Genomic DNA, 18,653 nt, shown 5'->3' on the forward strand with positions numbered 1-18,653 from the left:
CAGGTGTGAATGGGATTTGGTTTGACACTGTCACACACAGTAAGTGCTTCCTGCCTTTTGGCAAGGAGGGAGAGGAAGCTGTTGTGTCTCGCTGATTGTCCTGGGCTTGTGTGGGGAGTGTTAATGTTTGATGTCAGGTGATGTGTTGTAGCACAAGGGGCTGCTCACAGGGAAGCCTGCAAGGTGTCAGGTCAGCTTTGATCACCCATTTGTCCTCACAGGGTATGAGCATCCCTGCCCAACCTCACGCTTCCACCCGGGCTGGTTCCGAGAGGCGATCAGAGCAGCGCAGGCTCCTCTCCTCCTTCACTGGTAGCTGCGACAGTGACCTGCTCAAGTTCAACCAGCTCAAGGTAAATCACCCCCTGCTGCAGATTCTGGACCCAGAGCCATCCTTTCCCCATTCTGTGCTGTGGCTAATTCAGGGTTGGGGTTTTGGGGTGTTTTCTTAATGCAGTTCCGGAAGAAAAAGCTAAAATTCTGCAAGAGCCACATTCACGACTGGGGCCTTTTTGCTATGGAGCCCATTGCAGCTGATGAGATGGTGATCGAGTACGTGGGTCAGAACATCAGGCAGGTAAGCTGTGGGTGAAATCTGAGCAAAAACCAGCCCTGGAAAAAGTCCTTGAGTATGACAGTGAGGGTTGGAGGCATCAGCTCTGTGGGCTGGCCAGAGGTGGGCATATGATTTGGAGGTACAAGGGTGGCAATTTCAACAATCCATGGAAACTGAGAACTCAGGAGAATACTCTTTAAGAAGCCCATCCTGAAACTCTGTGTTTCCAGTTAGGTGTGTGCTCTCTTGGGGTGATGGGGATCATATCAACCCCCATTGCCTGGCACAAGCAGAGCTCAGGGGAGCCTTGTGTAGGTGGCTGCTCACAGGTCAGTTGTGCAGAGTGGCCTGAACCTGCCTGGGGCTTCTGCAGGTCATTGCTGACATGCGTGAGAAGCGATACGAGGATGAAGGCATTGGCAGCAGTTACATGTTCAGAGTCGACCACGACACCATCATCGATGCCACCAAATGTGGGAACTTCGCCAGGTTTATCAATCACAGCTGCAATGTGAGTATCCTGTTCTTGCCTGTCATTGTTCCCTGGCATGTGGCAGACCCAGGGAGGTCCTGCCAGCCCTGATTGAGGTGCTCAGAAGTGGCAGGGGGTCACAGTGTTGTGATTAAATGTTAATGAGCCACAGCAGATCAGAGCAGCGTCTAAAGTAGTGTAAAGAGGTGGGAGACACCTGAGAAATGAAACATGCAGGGAGATTGAGTGCACTCAAGAGCCCTCCTGACTGTCTTAGGGGACCCTGATGGACACTAAGCAAGCAAATCTAACAAATATTTCCTTAAAACACACCAAATTTCAGCTGTGGGAACAGTCTCCTTCTAGTGTCCTCATGGGAAAATATTCCCTGCTGTTTCCCCCTCTGCCCTGAGTGCAGTCTGCACTCAGACTTGCCTGTCTAGCCTAATTGTTAAGCACTGAGCTTCTCTTAACCTGTAACAAATTTGATGAAGCATCATCCAGGCTCTTTTGCTCCACAAATGACCAGAATGTGGATATTCCAGCACAAGGAGGGCTGCTCTGTTTTCTGGCTTCACACCTCCCTCCCTAGGCTTGCCCTGAATCCAGGCTCTGGAAGTATGGCTGGGGTTGTCTTGGGAAAGGACTGCCCGGTTTTATTTTATCTTGAAATAATTGTGTGGAGGCTGGGAAACCACTCGGGAACCTACCTCATCACCTGTTCTGTCACCCTTGCAGCCAAATTGTTATGCTAAAGTGATCACGGTGGAGTCTCAAAAGAAGATCGTTATCTACTCCAAGCAGCACATCAACGTGAATGAGGAAATTACCTACGACTACAAGTTTCCAATTGAGGACGTTAAAATCCCGTGTCTCTGTGGCTCTGAGAACTGCAGGGGAACCCTGAACTGAACTCAAGGTTTCTCTTCACACTTGCACCTTCGGCCATGTCAAAACTGTGGTAACCAGGTGTGGTTGCACTTTGCCAAAAAAAAAAGAGGAAAAAAAAAACCCAACCGAAAAAAAGGAAGAAAAAAAAAATTCAAAAGCAAAAAAATACTTACCAAAAAAAAAAAAAAAAAAAAAATAGAGTTAAAAGAGAAGAAAACCAAGCAAGTTTCGCACTTCCGCCAGGATCATGAGAGAAAGCAAAAAGCGCACACGCTTACGAGGACTGTTCATGTTTCAGGTGCTTTTTCCTTTTCAGATCCAACACGCACACAAAAAGGTGGCTACCTTTTGTGGCATGGTCTATCCAAACACTAGCTTCTCTGTTCAGTCCCTGCAGTGATGCTCCCTAATGGGATAATGGTACCTTTTTATTTTTTTTTTAATTGTTCTTATAAACCTTCATCTTTTCATAAATGCTGCTACCTTTTTCTCATCAGTTTTCGTTGGTTGAAAAAGACATTCAACGTTTAAATGTGAAGCAGAGACTGAAAATGCCATATTAGGGTTTGTTGGGAGCTTGATTGGCTGAAATTGCACAGATTTCTCAGAGTAAGCTGTAAATAAATGTAAGGTTGATGTTACAGAGCAAGCCAGAGGCTTGAGGGTGTGTGAATGAGTGTGTGTGTGTGTGTGTGCTTGGGGGTGTGTGTGTGTGTGGAGATGTGTCCACAGTGAGACTAGAGCTGAACTGTCCTGCCTTGTCCTTAGGGATGAGCCTGAACAAGGCCCCTCAGCCAGACCCCGGGGCAGAGTCAGCTCAGCCAGACCTCAGCTCCCCTCCTTGGGCTCTCCTCTCATTTTCTATGCCATGCTGGTCCATGGGGGATCAAAACCTCTGCAGCTGCACGTGAGAAATCCTTGGATACTTCAGTCACTAGGAGGAAGTGGAGTCAGCTGTGCAGCTGTAGCATCGTGTGGCCTTTGGGGATGCCCATTCCTTAGAGATGGGCTTGTCTTGCTTGCAGGAGAGGCTGAGATTGAGTGGACAGCTCAGCAGCCCCTGTTTGTGCTGTAGAAATCCTGCCCTGCTGTCAAGCAAAGACTACAGCCCATGTTTGTTGCAGGATTTTCTTCCTGTGGATGGGAAACAGGCTGATGTGTGACTTGTATTCATTTTTTCTCACTTTCATCTGCATTTCCCTGCCTTTCCAGTGTTTTTTATGTGGAGTATTTGCTCTGTCCTTGGATGTGGGAGATGCCTCCTGTGATAGGAGCAAGCTGTGCCCTGCCACTCTCCTCCCTCTGTTACTCAGTAACTTGGCCTGGGGTGGTCCCATCCCTCCAGAAAATCATGATAAAAGTGTCCCTGAGAACAAGTCCCTCCCATCTATAGCATCTAAATTTGGTAGGCATGTTTTAAAATTATTTCTCAATATATTCTGTCCTTGTAGATGTGCTGAGGTGAAGGTTGCAGTTCTTCAAGAGGTTCTATTTAAAAATGGGATCAAGCACCAAAAAAAAAACTTCTTTGGATGTGATCTGGAAATGTTACACCGCCGTTCAGGTATAGACAGGATCAGTTTTTCAATTTGCATTGAATTTCTCCTGCTTTAAAAGTAGAGATTAGTCATACTAAACCCTTTTTAATTGGCTTGTAAGGGGAAGTTGCAATGTCATTATGAAATGGGAAGATTATCTGCATAACTAAACACCTTCTCCCCACAGAACAAATTGCAAAGCTGTATTCTTGTATTCTTTCCAAAACTCCATGAGCAGAGGTGACAACCTTGCAAAAGAGGTTCCTGGAAGTTTTTTTCAGCTTTTTCATGGAATTGCCAAGCCTGCACTGCAGTGTGGACCTTGTAATGTAGGTTAGATCTCTGCCTCTGAATTTCTTCTCTAGACAAAAGGCCTGAGAGAGCAGGAACACACAGACTGCTACAAGCTGCCTTAATTCCACCTGTGTTTCTGCCTGAGGGTGAGCAAATTGGCTCTGAGATTGGACAATCCATGGTCCATCTCTGCTTTTGTTTCAGTTCAGTTTTGTTGTTTCCCCCCCTTCTTCATAAATCTCTCCAGCAATTTGGTGTTGGTGACCCAGAAAACCTAAAATTTTGAGAAGCACAAGTTTCTGTCACTGAATGTTGGTTGGAACTGCAGTGATGGCATTTGGGAGTTAAACCAGCTGCTCAGTTTAGTTGTTATTTTTCTGAATGAGATTCAGTGTGTTGGCATCTCCACAGCTTGGCCTTTGACTTTGAAGGCTTTGGAAATGCACAGAAGTTTCCTGTGTTGTCAGAACTGAAGCCCCTGTCCTTGGGCTTCTCCCTGTGTGCTCCATCAAACCAGTGCATTCAGGGTGGATTTGTGGGGGTGAGGGCACCCCAAAAGGCCCAGCCCTGAGAACCTGCTGGCAGTTCTGTGTTTCCAGCATATCTGTGTGCTCTGGATGGGATCAGCCCCTGCAGTTTGCCTTAATCCTTGGGGAGGAAGGTCACTGTCACCTTCAGGTCCTTCACCGTGTGTTTTTAGGAGCACCAAAGGGATTTGGGTGCCAAAGACCATGAGCACCTAAATCACTTGGGTACTTCTGAAACTGCCTCTAATTCATCCCCTTTTAGGATCCCAGACAAATAATGTGAGTTGTTAGAAGAGCTGATCTCTCAGTAGTTCCCCAGGAAGAATCAAAGCTGTTGAAGCCACAGCACTTCTAGAAATCATGTTAGTCTGGTCTCAAAGCCAAACCTGAGGCTTCTATTTTTTCCCCCATAAATCTTGGCTGGCAGAGTCCTACCTGGGAGATATTTTATTTTGGATTGGGAAGCTGCCTGACCTCAAAACAAATCATTTTATGGTGAGGACTCCCAAGTCTGGTGCAGTGATTTCCATGGGGCCCACGGGGTCTCCTGCAGCCACAGATGTGGTTTGGAGATGCCTCAAATCCTTTCCCTTGTACTTGGCAAGGGATGGGATGAGAGGAGGGGCAGGAGCTTTGTGGTTCACATTCAGCACCCCATGGAAACAGTGACAGGGATAAAGAGGAACCTCCCCAGCATGTGCTGCTCACAGGGACTGCAGTGCTTTTGTCCACTGAAAAGCCCATCCCCAAATTTATTGTCACTTCAATTTGACCCTAAGACAAAAACAGAGAGAGACATTTACAGTGCTCCCTGCAAAATTCCCTCAGGCTGGGAGGAATGACCCAAGAGAACAGAGCAAAATGATAGAAATAGAATTTTAACCTTTAGTTTGCAGCTGTGGGAGGTCAGGGTTGGCATCCACAGGATCCAGGTGGTTCACACCTCTCTGCAGTCCCAGAGTGGTCTGGGGGGTCCAGGAGGGGATGGGGCTCATCCTGCAGTTATTTATATTGTACAGAGCAGCTCATTTCTACAAGGAAAGAAAAAACAACCATCATCTTAAACTCCAACAAATTACACAGTAGTTTCAGTTCTGGTTTTTTGTGACCTTTTTCAGGGATCATTTCAGTGCATTTCTGTACAAAATAAAAAAAAAATTAAGGAAAAAAAAAGGATTTTGAAGTATAAAAAAAATGCATCTTCTGTACATAGGCGAACTCAAGAATCTTCTCTTCAAACACTGTTTCTTGTAGAAACATGTTGAATTTTTTTTGCTGATTTCTTTGTACTTCAAGAGCATGTAAATAGTTTATTAAAAGTGACTATTGTAATTTGGAGTTCTTTTTAAACAGATTCCAGCTCTAAATCATGTCAAGATGGGGAGGAAGAAGGACTGAGTATAGCAAAGGAGCTGGTGGCATTTACAGCTTGTGTCAAGCTTTGTATAATGTAAATTCTGTATAAATATGGGGGTTTTTTGTCAAATAAATAGATTAAATTAGAAGCATTAAGAAACTGAAGACAAAAAATTGCCAAGTCAAGGCTTCTTCTTTTCCCCCCTCCCTCAGTCTGAAACCTAATGTGCAAAATCTATTTATTTCAAGCGAGGAAATGTGTACAGTCTAATAGACACCCTAAAATGTATTTAAGCGAATTTGCAACTGGATTTTTTCAGTTTAATATTTGTTTTGTTTTTATAAGTTTCCTCCTTAATTGCCACTGTAGGATTTGTCCAAGTGAAAATAAACACATCAAGAAGGACACTCTAAAACAATGGGGCAGTTTTGAAGCAAAGTGGAAGAACACCCAGCTCCAAATTCTTGCAGTTTTCTGGTTTTAATTTCCAGCATGGAAATCAAGGGCCTCCTTTAAAAGTAGGCAGGTCAAATGTTTTGCAATAAATTAAAAAAAAATTATTTTTTCCCTAAGTTCCTTTAAAAAAAAAAACAATTCTTTGAAGATTTAAGATTTCTGCTTTTTCTTTCGTTAAGCAAATTTATAAATTTAGGGATGTTTTGTGCATATAGAATCTGTCACCAGTATGTATCTTGTTTTGAAGAAAGTGTTTTTGTTGTGGATGTGTCATGCTGTATATATTTGTTCATATTTTTGTGAATTGAATACTATGTACCATTGTATTATAGTAACTTTTATAAAGCAAACCATAAATATACTGACTTTTCTTACAGAAAAATTATGTTGTGCTTAATATATTACCCAGGGCAACTTTTTGCTCTTAGACCTGTGCTGGGAGCTGTGTGAGCTCAAAGGAGGCAGATGCAGAACAAGAGTAGTGTGAAGAACTGATTTTCAGCAAAGTTTACTGAAAATATTAATTCTGATGAGCAGGAAATGAATTTAAGCAACTGTATTGCATGAAAGAAATATGTGAGTGCTCCTAGTCTATAAACTTTAAGAAATGTCTCATTATTAACAATCTTGACAACCCTGGAGAGCTGAAGCAGAGTTCTCCTCACACTGAACCAGGAGTCCCAAACACGTCCAACCTCTGCAGGTGAGGGGTCCCTGCTCCTCCAGCTTCTGCCCTGGATTGCTCTGAGTTAATATCCTTTTAATATTTATTTATTTTTAACTTTATGGAGGCAAAAGCCCTCAACCACCAGGTGAGGTGTCAGTGATGTGTGAGGTTGTTGTGGCCAGAGGCTCTTTGCTTTCTTTTTAAATCAGTTAATTCAAATTGCCAAGAGTTGTTGGATGATCCTTGTGGGTCCCTTCCAGGATATTCTGTGATTGTGTGAAATCCGGATTAGTTCTGCTCCCTGGGATCCAGAGGAGGGGGAGCTGGGGGAGCTGCTCAGGTTTGGCCCATATACCCCTCCCAGGATGGGGGGCTGCTGCTGGGGGGCTGTGGGGGGTCAGGGTGGCATCTCTCAGCTTTTATTTAAAAAGAAATACCTGGAGCAGGGACAAGTGAGATGGCTGATGGAGGAGGAGGTGGAAGAGACAAGACAGAGGCTGTCGGTGACTTCCCAGCTCAGCTCCTGCATTCCCCAGGTGAGCACAGGGCGGGGCTGCAGGAGAGTCACACCTCGGGGGCTCAGCCAGGAGGGGCTGGGGAGCTGAGGGCTCCCATGCTGGAAACTGGGAACAGGAGGCTGTGCAACAGTGGGGAGAGCCCAGGGCATCCTTCAGCAGTTGGGCTGAGGGAGTGACAGGCAGTGCTGGATCTTCAGCCCCCCAGAACAAACAGGGCCTCCCCAGGCACTCAGGCCGTGTCAGAAAAGGGATTTATTGTGTTGGGGAGGAATTCCCTGTGCTAAGGACAGTGACAACACCAGAGCAACACCCAGAGGGGACTTTGCACATGCAGCCAGGATCTGAGCCAAGGAATTGCTGCCAAGGCCAGCAATTACTGCTTGAAACATGGGAGAAACTCCAACCCACCATTAATGCAGGAATTTACAGGTATTACAGCAAGACTCTGTTGCCTTGGGAAGGCTGAAATATGTAAATACAATTAATTCTCATTCCAGAGTGTTAGAGCTATCCTAAAACCATGTTTATTCTCAGCAAATTCAAATTCAAGATTGAGTCTAAAAGCAATTAACCCAAAATCTTACAAAAGGAGATGCACAGAGAGGCAAACGCCTCCGTGCTTTCACAGCTTCCTGTGTAGCTAAAATTAAAACTTTGGATAGACTAAATTTGAGCACTCCCAGTTGTTTCTTCTGTCTTCCTCTGTAGCTCCGTGGCTTTGGCACATGCCTTAAATCTGCCCTTTGTTAAGATTTCCGTGGTTTGGATCAGATTAAGCTGCTTTTTGAGAGTGCGTTTGCTATTTCCCACGCCCTATCTCCCAGGAAGTCACTGAAGGGCAGTGCCAGGGCTGGGCTGGGAGAGTTGTTGGACCCTTTTGCATTGTCCAGCTTGGCAGTGGCTTCCCTGGGTTTGTGGCACTCAAGTCTGGGCTATTTACCAAAACATCAAGTGTTTCCCAGTTCATTTGGGATTCAGCTCCTTAGGGGTGAGGGTGGCACTTCCTGCCATCCTCTATATCCTCCTGGTCTCCCCGTTGGGCTCCAGGATAGTCAGGTTTCCTCTGGCATCCTGATCCATTTCTATGGCTTCAAACAGAGACTTGAAGTTCCCGGCCCCGAAGCCCTGCAGAGATGGCAACGTTACAGACCAAGGGCTTGGTGGCCCTGGGGGCTCATGGCCAGGATCAGCAGGAGATCCTCAAACCAACCTGATGGTTGTGCCTCTGGATCACCTCCAGAAAGACCGTGGGTCTATCCTGAACTGGTTTGGTGAAGATCTGGAGCAAGTAGCCTTTTTCATCAAAATCCACCAGGATTTTCAGTTCCTGGAGAAAAGAAATGAGGCGACGGCTCAAAGATCCACAGAGGAGTGAGTAGAGCTCTGTGTCACTCACATCCCTGAAAAGCATTTTTGGGGCTGGTCCAGCCCTGGGCAGGCCTTTTCCCCCTCTGACTCACCGCCAGCTTGTCAATGTTCTCCTTCACTTTGATTTTGGCAGTTTTGAGCCTCTCCCGCAGCACCTGGTAGTAGCTGGAGGGCACATCCATGAACTGCATCCCCCTCTGCTTCAGGTTGGTGATCTGCAAGGCAGGGGAGACCCAGCAGGGCTCAGCTGGGGAGGGGTTTGTGCCAGGAGCATTTCCTGGGATGGGCAGTGACAGGACACAGATGCTTTCCCGTGACTTTGGCCAACCTCAAGCATGAGAACCTGCCTTATCCCTCATCATTTCACTTTGGCACCCAGGCCAAAGATGCCCTCCTCGGGCACTGCAGAGAGCTGTGCAAGGATCACTTGTCCTGCTCTGACCTCTGGAGGCCCTTTGGTCTGGAGAGGAGCCCAAATCTGAGTGCTCAGCAGCACCTGGGCCCAACCCAGACCTGCCCCTGCCCCAGCTGAAGGTGTGGGGCTCAGCCTGGACTGCCTGAGTCCCACCAGGCACCCTGCAAGGACAAAGGTGCCATCAAGAGCCCTGCAGACCCCGATTGCTTTAAGCTGGAGGGACAGGCAGCTCACAGGTGCAGGCAGGTCCCTTTGCAGTGACTCCCTGAGCAGTTAATCCTGGTTGTAAAACAACCAGGGCACAAAGCCCGTTGGCTCTGTGTCCTTGTACCCTGACAGGGTCATGGTCCACCCTGTGACGAGCACTGTGGCAAAAGCTGGGACAGGGGGGACCCAGGGCGGGGGGGTCCAGGGCAGGGGGATTCCAGGGTTCCACTCACCGCTGTGATGATGTCGGGGGTGTTCAGTGCGATGTGCTGGACTCCAGCCCCTCCATAGTAATCAATATATTCCTGCAGGGAAAAGATGTCACCATGGTAGTGACAGCACAGTTATGGCTGTGAAGGGATGGGTGTGGGCTTGAAAATATGGAGGCAAGATCAGCCCAGGGGCACCATGGAATGACAAAGACAGTGTTGATGAGATTGGGGTAAACTGGCTCTGCCCAGCAGCTCCCCGGGGCTTGTCAGACACAAGCAGAGCCAGGATTGCGTTCTAGCAGCCTCTTCAGCACAGCAGGTCTGCTCTGGCTCCAAATCACTGATCCTTGGTCCCTCTTCCTTCACCAAGCCCCCTCTAGAAGTGGAGACACACACATGGATAAACCACCAGTGTCCACTGACCTGGATCTGGGATTTCTTCTTGCCAGGTGCTGGCTCATTGATGGGCATTTTAATGGTCTCCTCGTAGTTGGTGACCACGATGGAGCGCAGGGCACTGAACTCGGTGTGCAGCTGCTTGTCATCCACTGACCAGAAGCGGTGGAAGAGCAGGTTCTTCTGGTACCTGCCCAGGTCACAAGGGGCACAATCAAGCCCTTGCTCCATCCCCACAGTAACGAAACTCTGCTCTGGCTCCATCAGCCCTAGCCACCCCTGTCAGAAGTGGTGAGACCAGCAGAGCTGTGCTGCTGTTTCATCCCAGCTCCCACCAGCTCTCCCCACTCTTACCAGTCTGCCACTGGGACCATCTGGAGGTCGGGCTGGTTCCCCACAACGTGGTCAACAAAGCTGAGCTTGGTGCTTGGTCTATAGAGAGAAAGCCAAGGGTCTCAGCCAGGCTCAGGGGTACCACACAGCTCAGGGGGCCACAGGGCAAGACAGTGGGAACCTGTCCAGCTCCTTGGTGGGATATACCACCAGAACACGATGGCAGAGAGCCAGGCAGGACCCTCTGGGAAGTACTCACAGCTTGGACAGCAGGGGGTCCTTGAAGAGGGGTGGGTGGTACCCAGGGAGGAACAGGCCCTTGTAGTTGAGCTTTTCTATCAAGGTGTGGGTGGTGTCACCGTACTGTGAGGAGGGAAAGTGGTTTTGTTGTGGCTTTGTTTATGTGGGGGCCTCCCAGGTGCAGCCAGCTCCATGGCCCTGCCCTGCCCTGGCACTCACCGTCTGGATCACTGCAAACTTCACCTTCCCAAATTTGTCCTGCTCCACCCACGGCTCCTTCACCACCACAGCACCACGCTCCTTGGCTTTCTGGGCAGAAGGAGAGAGATCCTGTCCTGCCACAGCTCCCCTGGGCCAGGGGGAGACATCCCCAGGCCCTCCTGCCTCCCCTCACCGTTTTGGGGGGCTGTGTGGGAGGGGGTGGAGGGGCTGCCCACCTGCACGATGAAGTCACAGTCCTCCACTTCGAAGGCGACGTCCTTCACCCCATCCCCGTGCTTCACCAGGTGCTCCCCCATCTCTGCCAGGAGCAGGAACAGCCACAGGCATAAGCAGAACTGCTTTGCTCTGCCAGGGCCATTTCCCACTCCATCCCCCCCAGGGACACCTACCCTCATTCCCTGGGTTCAGAGCGGAGGAGAAAACAAACACGATCTGCCGAGGAAGAGGAGCAGAGGTGAGGATGGAGCCACAGATGACAGTTTTCGTGGTGAGTTTGGCAGCACCCACATGTCTGACCCCACCTCACCTTTCCCTGCCCTGCAGTGGCACCTCTGTCAGGGGCTCCCTTACCTTGTCCTGTTTGACAACGTGTGACACCACATCCCTGCTGCCGGTCTCCAGCCCCCGGTACGCCAGCTCCTCGAACCCCAGCTTGTTGCAGTAGTAGGATGCAGCCTGTGGGCAGGGAAGAGTCCCTCTGGTTGAAGCTGCAGTGCTGGTGGCCCACAGGCCATGGAGTACAGCCACCATGGCAGGTGCAAGTCACACCTGCCCTCTGTGTGTGTGTGAGAACAGGCAGCAGCTTCTCTGTCCCCTCCAGCAGCCCAGGGGGAACAAACAGAGCCAAGAAATGGCTGGGATTGAGGAAAAAGCCCAAATTCAGTGGGAAGTGCTGCCTCCAGAACTTTTTGCCAGGGCTGCCATGGAGCAGGAAACATTTCTGTGTGTCCCCTGTTCTGCAAGGTTGGGTGAGAAGCAGCTCAGGTGTGAGGCAGGGGGGTGTTTAAGTCACCCAGGGCAAGGGATGGAGAACAGGTTCCATGAGCTCGTGCAGCTCTGCAGGTTGGTGGCCACAGCTGAGCCCAGACACGTGCACTGGTTCACACCCCCCAGCCCTGGCAGCCCCCCCGGCCTTGCGCAAGGCCACCAAGGCCACCAAGGCCACCAAGGCCACCAAGGCCACCAAGGCCACCAGGGCCAGGCTTTGGGACACCAGCACATCCCTGGCCCAGGGGCTGGGAGGATGAGCCAACACCCCCCTGACAGCCAATGCCTGGAGCCCGGCCTGTCCCAGTGTGGGAGGTGTCCCCTGGCACTGCTGCCCCCTCTCACACGTGCCTGGTGTGGCTGCAGCCTCTCACCTGCTTGGCATTGCCGACCCAGAAGGTGATGGAGTGGAAATGGATGAAGCGGCCTCGTTGGGGCTGAAAGGAAGGGAAAACAGGGCTGAAAGCTGCTGCTGCTGCCTTTCCTGCAGCACTGCTCGGCTCCAGAGCAGGGGGAAGCAGCAGCTGTGACCCTGAAAATGCATCTCCTGCAAATTCATCTGAATTAACTGAGTGGAACAGCCCCCAAATGGTGATTTTCCAAAATGCTTTGAGTCCCACAGGATCCTGAACTGGTTGGAGGGTACAAAGCCCCAGTTTGCCTGTGCCCACAGCCATGGTCCCAGTTCTCCCAGTGCTCTCCACAAATCCCACTGTCCCAGTGAGCTGCCCACCTGCAAACCTCACTGTGTTAAAGATTAATTCTTCCACTAAAGCTCTTACACAACCACCAGTGCCAGGACAGATCTCCCTTTGCTCTGTTCCCCACCACTGCCCAGCCTGGCACAGGGCACCCAGCACTGGAAACACTTTAAAAGTGAAAAAAAAAAAAAAAAATGCAGCATTTGGAAATAAATGTTGCATGGAATGAAGATTCTGCTTAAGGCTTGGTTTCCCTGGGAAATACTCATCATCTCCTGTTTGTCACTCTCCTCACAAAACAGAAATTTCAATACTAATTTATGACAAAGATCCTGTGTGGCCCAGCCAGAGCAGTTTTACTTCTGATTTCAACAGGTAATGAAGGAATTGATCTAATTTGCACTAACATCACCGACATTTCACACCAGGCAGAGGGGCAGGACAGGGACACGACTCTTACCTTTTCTCCCTTGTCTGTGTAGGACGTCTGAAAGAGAATGAGAAAAGAGAGACATTAGCGGGACAGGCAGGTAGAGCAGCCCCAGGGAGCTGAATCCAAAGGTCGGGCTGTGAGGAGCAGCTCTGCTGCGCCACTTCCAGCACGCCACTGGAAAATCCAAATTCAAGCAGAGCTTAAATCTCCCAAGGCGTCCCCAAGCCACGGAGCCCCGGACATTTGAATTAATTCCCATCTGCTGCCCCTCACCATTTCTGTGACCTGGCGATGTGACCGGCAAAGAGAACGCGAGAACGGGAGGGCTTCCAATATAACGGCGGGACGGGGAGGCTCCTCCTCGGCCCCACCTTCTCCCCCACCAACCCCGGGGTGTGCAGGGTGCTCAGGGGGGTGTGCGGAGCGTTGGGACCCTGCTGACCCCACCGCCAAATCCCTGCCCAGTGTGTGCCGGGGTCACAGCGGGTGACGCAAGTTGGGCAGCACATCCCCCGGCCCGCCCGCTGCCCCTGGGGACATTCACCCCTCCCTGGGTGACAGGGGACATGTCATCCTGGCCAGCACTGAGCCAGGACAGACTGCAGAGCCCAGATAGGTGTGTGGTGGTGTCTGGCACCTTTAGCCCCGCTGAGCCCAGCGCTGCAGGGACCCCAAAATGTGGGACAGCAGGAGGAGGGGACAAGAGATGGCCCTGCCGGGGAGACACCGGCGCACAAACTCCCCCTGACTGGGAGTGGTGGGAAGCCGGAGCCTCCAGCAAGGCCAGAGAGGATGAACACAGGGGGCTTGTGTGGGTGCCAGGGGCATTGAGGACAGGGGTGGGGGTCTCGTGGTGGGGCTGTCCCCTGCTGCCACCCTCCCTGGGACATGGGTGCCCTGCAGCACCCGGCGAGTGTGCAGGGACACAGACCGGAGAGGGGCCAGCAGCAGCAACAGGATCATCCCATCGCACACCACGACTGTGCCACCCAGCGATGGTGCCACCGCTGTGCCACTACACAGCACCATCAAAGCTGTTCAACTCACTGATGGTGCCACCGCTGTGCCACTACAAGCCACCATCACAGCCACCCCACGGCACTATCACAGCGGTGTGACCCAGTGACGGTGTCACCGCTGTGCCGCCCCATGCCAGCGCCACAGCAGTGTGCCGCAGTAGCACCGACGCAGGTGTGCCACCCCGTTATTGACGCCGCCGTGTCACCTCACTGTCACCCCAGCATGGGCCCCGCTGGCCCCGCCCCCGGTGTTGGCCCAGCCCCTTTCCCCGCCCCAGGGGCGTGGTCACTCTGACCCCGCCTCATTCCCGTCCCGGCCCCGCCCCCGGCCCGTCCCGGCTCCCGTCCGGCCGCGGCCATGGCGGAGCCCGGCGGGGGCCGCTCCGTCACCGTCAGCGATGTGCAGCAGCTGGTGCGGCGCAAGGACGAGATCGAGGCGCAGATCAAGGCCTGCTACGAGCTGCTGGAGGGGGTCAGTGCCCGGGCAGGGCTGGGCTGGGCTGGGCAGGGCCGGGGGGCGCCGTGCGGGCCCGTGGGCCCGTCCCCGTCCCACCCGCCGCCTCTTCCCCCGCAGCAAAAGGGCGTCGGGATGCACGAGCCGCTGGTGGACGCCGAGGGTTTTCCCCGCGCTGACATCGACCTGTACCAAGTGCGCACCGCCCGGCACAACATCATCTGTGAGCGGGGAACGGGGACCGGGCGGGGGGGCCTTTCCCGGGGCCGGGCCGAGCCCCATCCCGCGGGATGAGCCAGCGGAACCGGGATGGGCGGGGGAAACGCGGCCTCTGTCCGGGGCCGGACACCGCGTTACAGCGCTGACACCGCTTCATTCTCTGAACCCCCCGTCTCGCTTGTTGTAATTCCCCAGAAGCGGAGCCCAGGGCTGAGCTGAGCCTGTTCCCCAGTGGTTCTGCTCAGTGCTCGGAGCTGCCGCCCGGGCTGAGTCAGTAAAATGCTTTTGTCCACGTGTTGCTGCAGCGACACTGAAATTCTGCTGCGGAGCCATTTGGGATCTGTGAAACACAACAAAGCTTTTCTGTGCTGTTTGTAGAATAAAATTTGGGTAGGAAACAGCTTGGCGTTTATTTCATCCCTGGCTTTCCCAGTGCCCTGACTTTCAGGATGGGTTTTTCTCTTCATACACAACGGCAGGTGACTTAATGGAAAGAAACATAACCTGCTCACTGAGTTCTGAGTTCATGGGCCTCCCAGCCCTTTGGCCTTTGCATGTTTACCAAAATTCATGGGGTGGTTTTCTCTGTGTCTGACTTCTGCTGATAAACATCTGCCGGGCTGGCACCAGGCCCCAGCAGATAGAGCAGAGGTTCTTGCCGAGGTCAGAGACAGCCAGGGCACTGCTCTGCGTGGCTGCAGAGGGGAGCAGGTGCTGAGAGCCCTTTGTGGGGAGCCTCTCCAGCTCCCTGTGTGCTCATGGTGTCACCCACAGGTCTGCAGAACGATCACAAGGCCGTGATGAAGCAGGTGGAGGAAGCTCTGCACCAGCTGCACGCCCGGGAGAAGGAGAAACACGCCAGGGATGAGGCAGAGGCCTTGGCCGAGGCCATGAGCCAGAAGCAGAACCTGCCCCAGGCCTTTGCCAAAGTGAATGCAGTGACCCCAGGATCTCCTGCCAGTGTCTCAGTACGTCGGGCACAGCTCGTGGGGTGGGCTGTGGCTGGAGCCACACAGCTCAGGGCTCCCTCTGCCCCTTGTTAATAAGTGGGAATGAGTGGGGGGCTTGATTAGGCTTTTTTTAATCATGTTGGGGTGTCCTGTGAAGGGGGTGGTCACTGTACAGGGATGTGATGGGTGTTCTCTGAGCTGTATCCTGGCACCACAATGCTCCTTCCACGCCTCACTGACCATTCCAGCCTCAGTATTTCTCTTCCCATGAAACAGAACAGAGGAATGAACACTTACCTCTCCCTGAGACCATGGAGAGGCTGTAGTGATGTTCACTTGCCTGAGTGTGAGAAGTGTTATAGCACATCTCTCTCCTTGTGGCTGGGTGAAGGGTGATGCTCCTGTGATATTACCTGTCTTTGGAGAATGCAGATACCCATCTCTCTTTTGTCTCTGTCCAGGGACTTCAAGTTGATGACGAGATTGTGGAGTTTGGATCTGTCAATGCAAACAACTTCCAGAACCTGCAGAACATCACCACAGTGGTGCAGCACAGCGAGGGGGTGAGCTCATTCCTGCTGTGACTGCATTCTCTTGCCTGTCTCTGTTAGCCACAGCTTTTTCTATGGAACTTGGATCTCTGGAATCATCATTTCCGTGTCAGAAGCAGTGTCAGATTCAGTCTGTGCTGTTGTAGCCTTGTTCTCTCACAGCACTGAGCTGTTTGCTCGTGAATGAAGAGCTGGGAGGTGTGTGCTCTTTGCTGTGAGCATCATGTTGCTGTGCCACCCTCGTGGACTGGCCAGAGAAGCTGCCACAACCATTAAGTGCTTGATAGTGGAAGGTGGAGATGATTTCACACAAAACACTCTCTTCTTTCAGTTACAGCCACAAGAGTGGGAATGGGCAGAACTGCTACAGAATAGTTCCTTGGGCTTAATGTTTTTCTGGTGCTTCAGCAAAAGAAGGGAGTTGACTTTGTGATGAAAAAATGAAATATTTTGGTTAATTTTTTATTCTTTCCTCTCTTTCAGAGGCCCCTGAGTGTGACTGTGATCCGTGGTGGCAGAAGGGTGCACGTGGGGCTGACTCCAAAGCGCTGGTCTGGGAAGGGCCTCCTGGGGTGAGCTTCTATTTCATTTGCTGGGAGGGAAGAGCTTTCACCAGCTCAGGGCACGTTTCCTGAGCAGGGCCAGCCCTGGCTGTGTCACTGCTCACTGTGACAGGCCTCACCAGGGAGCTGGAGGCTGCACAGGGATACAGGGAGTCAAGTTCCATTAAACATGAGCACAGGGAGAAAGGTCTCAGTGGCCAGTTTGTCTGGTGGGTCTGATCCATCCCATGTCAGGTCTTCTGTGCCTGTTTGAGAAAGGAATTTAATCTCTCCTTCTACCCTCTTCTTTTTCAGCTGCAATATCATTCCTTTACAAAGATGACCACGGCTTGAAGAACAATAAAGCTGAAGTTTGTGCCTGCTTTTCTGGACTCTGATCTGGTTTGAGAAAACTTCCCTGCGTGGTGTTGCTGTGACCTCTGATGCCTGAAGGGTTCTGGCAGAGCAGGGCCTGCCTGCAGTTCACAATTGCACTGGTTGTCAGGAGGAACCTGCAGAGCTGCAAGATGTGGCTTCTCATCTCTTCCACCTTGTATCAATTTAGAATAAGGCTCTAGAGAGACCCAAATCTCACATGATACACGCTCCAAAGAGTTTGAAATGTTCTTTTTTGGTGATAACAGAGCATTCCTTTTTTTCTCCCCTTTAAAACTCCTCACTGAATATCATGTAATATATGCTAAAAAGTCCTGGAGCACTTTTTTGATGCCTGTCATAGTAGATGACAGGTAAGAGATATGCAAGTTTGAGACTTCATCTTCCCCATGTTGTCACAACTTTTAAAGTCACTGAACATACTGAAAGGATTTTTGGAATGCCTTATTTTAACACAGTGAGGTAAAGAATAGGGGTTATAATTCTACTTTTGGAACTTCTAGTAGTTTATCTAGTCGTGATAAAAGCACTCCTAATCTGGCTTCTCTATTTTCTTTTACTTTTTAAAAAAATTGTTTATTTTTAGGAGTTGATTTTGGGGTGTTTTCCTGGTTCCAGCCAGGACAGGGTTTATCTTTTTGTGCCTCCCATTCTCCTCTGCCTCCTGCTGCAGGAGCAGTGGGGGGAATGGGTGAGTGGCACATGGTCTGGGGTGTTTCAGTGGGATCAGTAAATTGGGGGATACCATTCCTATACAACAGGTGCATAAACTGTTCGAAGGGATTCTGGGAATGACTGGTTTGTTTGAAGCTTATTTCCAATTGAACATCAAAATAGTCTCCCAAGACAATAAAACTGAGTATTGCCTCTCTCTGTCCTCCTGGAAGTCATTATTTGGGGCAGCCTCTCCGGGTCAGGGAGATAATGGGAGCTGATAACAAATCTTTCCACTCCCAGCAGGGTGTGAGGCTCTTTCTGGGCAGAAGGAAAAACAAATTAAGTTTTGAAATTGTTATTATTTGAGCTTAACAGCAAGGCTGAGGTCAACAGCTGGGAGCCTTTGGAGCTGATAATCTGCAGGGGTGAAGTGAGAGCCTGGAGTGAGGCCTGAGAGTGGATTCTCTGTGCAAGTGCTGTCCTGGCAGAGACCTGGGGGGGACTGGCAGGGGTTGGGGGTTGATTTTTCTCACTTTCACTTCACTTGTCCTGCTCGTGGAAGCCACTGGAGCAGCGCTGAGCAGAGCAGAGCTGCCTACAACTCCTTGGGGTTGCCCATTCCCCGGGCAGGGCGAGGCTTTGGTCCCGAATGGCTCCGGCGATGCCAAGAGGGGCTTCGTCCCAGCCATGAGCGGGATTTAGGCTTGGGCAGGGTGAAGGGCTGAGTGTTCCCTCCTCCGGGTCCCTACTTTGGGCAGGGGGGAGGCAGCGCTGCCTCTTCCTGGCACCCGGTGAGGATGAGGAGGTTCTCCCCTCTCTTCCCGGCGTTTCCCGGTGTAACCGGTGAGGATGAGCAGGTTCCCCCTCTCTCCCGGCGTTTCCCGGTGTAACCGGTGAGGATGAGCAGGTTCCCCCTCTCTCCCGGCGTTTCCCGGTGTAACCGGTGAGGATGAGCAGGTTCCCCCTCTCTCCCGGCGTTTCCCGGTGTAACCGGTGAGGATGAGCAGGTTCCCCCTCTCTCCCGGCGTTTCCCGGTGTAACCAGTGAGGATGAGCAGGTTCCCCCTCTCTCCCGG

The 18,653-nt window shown here is 51.3% G+C and overlaps 3 protein-coding genes across 5 annotated transcripts in view; 2 read left to right on the forward strand and 1 right to left on the reverse strand.

Annotated features, from left to right (window-relative positions):
• Positions 1 to 6,494, forward strand: part of SETD1B (SET domain containing 1B, histone lysine methyltransferase) — a 48,496-nt gene extending 42,002 nt beyond the window's left edge. For 2 of the 3 annotated variants that reach the window (XM_083873654.1, XM_083873655.1), the window contains exons 15-18: positions 222 to 353; positions 458 to 577; positions 930 to 1,067; positions 1,767 to 6,494. In XM_083873654.1, coding sequence (XP_083729780.1) covers positions 222 to 353; positions 458 to 577; positions 930 to 1,067; positions 1,767 to 1,940 — 564 coding nt within the window. In that variant the 3' untranslated portion in view covers positions 1,941 to 6,494. The remainder of the gene's footprint in view (positions 1 to 221; positions 354 to 457; positions 578 to 929; positions 1,068 to 1,766) is intronic. The other variant, XR_014591276.1, reaches the window with a different exon arrangement.
• Positions 6,495 to 7,777: 1,283 nt separating this feature from the next.
• HPD (4-hydroxyphenylpyruvate dioxygenase) lies at positions 7,778 to 13,231 on the reverse strand. Its single transcript, XM_083873656.1, has 14 exons — positions 13,064 to 13,231; positions 12,818 to 12,844; positions 12,031 to 12,093; positions 11,240 to 11,344; positions 11,059 to 11,101; positions 10,885 to 10,967; positions 10,667 to 10,756; positions 10,467 to 10,570; positions 10,229 to 10,306; positions 9,902 to 10,064; positions 9,500 to 9,571; positions 8,737 to 8,859; positions 8,487 to 8,603; positions 7,778 to 8,401 (listed from the first exon to the last, which is right to left on the reverse strand). Exons 1-14 carry the CDS (start codon positions 13,064 to 13,066, stop codon positions 8,291 to 8,293), a joined length of 1,182 nt encoding a protein of 393 aa, XP_083729782.1. The 5' UTR covers positions 13,067 to 13,231; the 3' UTR covers positions 7,778 to 8,290.
• Positions 13,232 to 14,122: 891 nt separating this feature from the next.
• Positions 14,123 to 17,792, forward strand: PSMD9 (proteasome 26S subunit, non-ATPase 9). The gene is made up of 6 exons (XM_083873770.1): positions 14,123 to 14,281; positions 14,384 to 14,486; positions 15,257 to 15,450; positions 15,894 to 15,995; positions 16,467 to 16,555; positions 16,841 to 17,792. Exons 1-6 carry the CDS (start codon positions 14,168 to 14,170, stop codon positions 16,866 to 16,868), a joined length of 630 nt encoding a protein of 209 aa, XP_083729896.1. The 5' UTR covers positions 14,123 to 14,167; the 3' UTR covers positions 16,869 to 17,792.
• Positions 17,793 to 18,653: the final 861 nt, after the last annotated feature.

This window comes from Zosterops lateralis (assembly GCF_965231275.1).
Source record: "Zosterops lateralis genome assembly, chromosome: 17".
In the NCBI taxonomy this organism is placed as follows: domain Eukaryota; kingdom Metazoa; phylum Chordata; class Aves; order Passeriformes; family Zosteropidae; genus Zosterops; species Zosterops lateralis.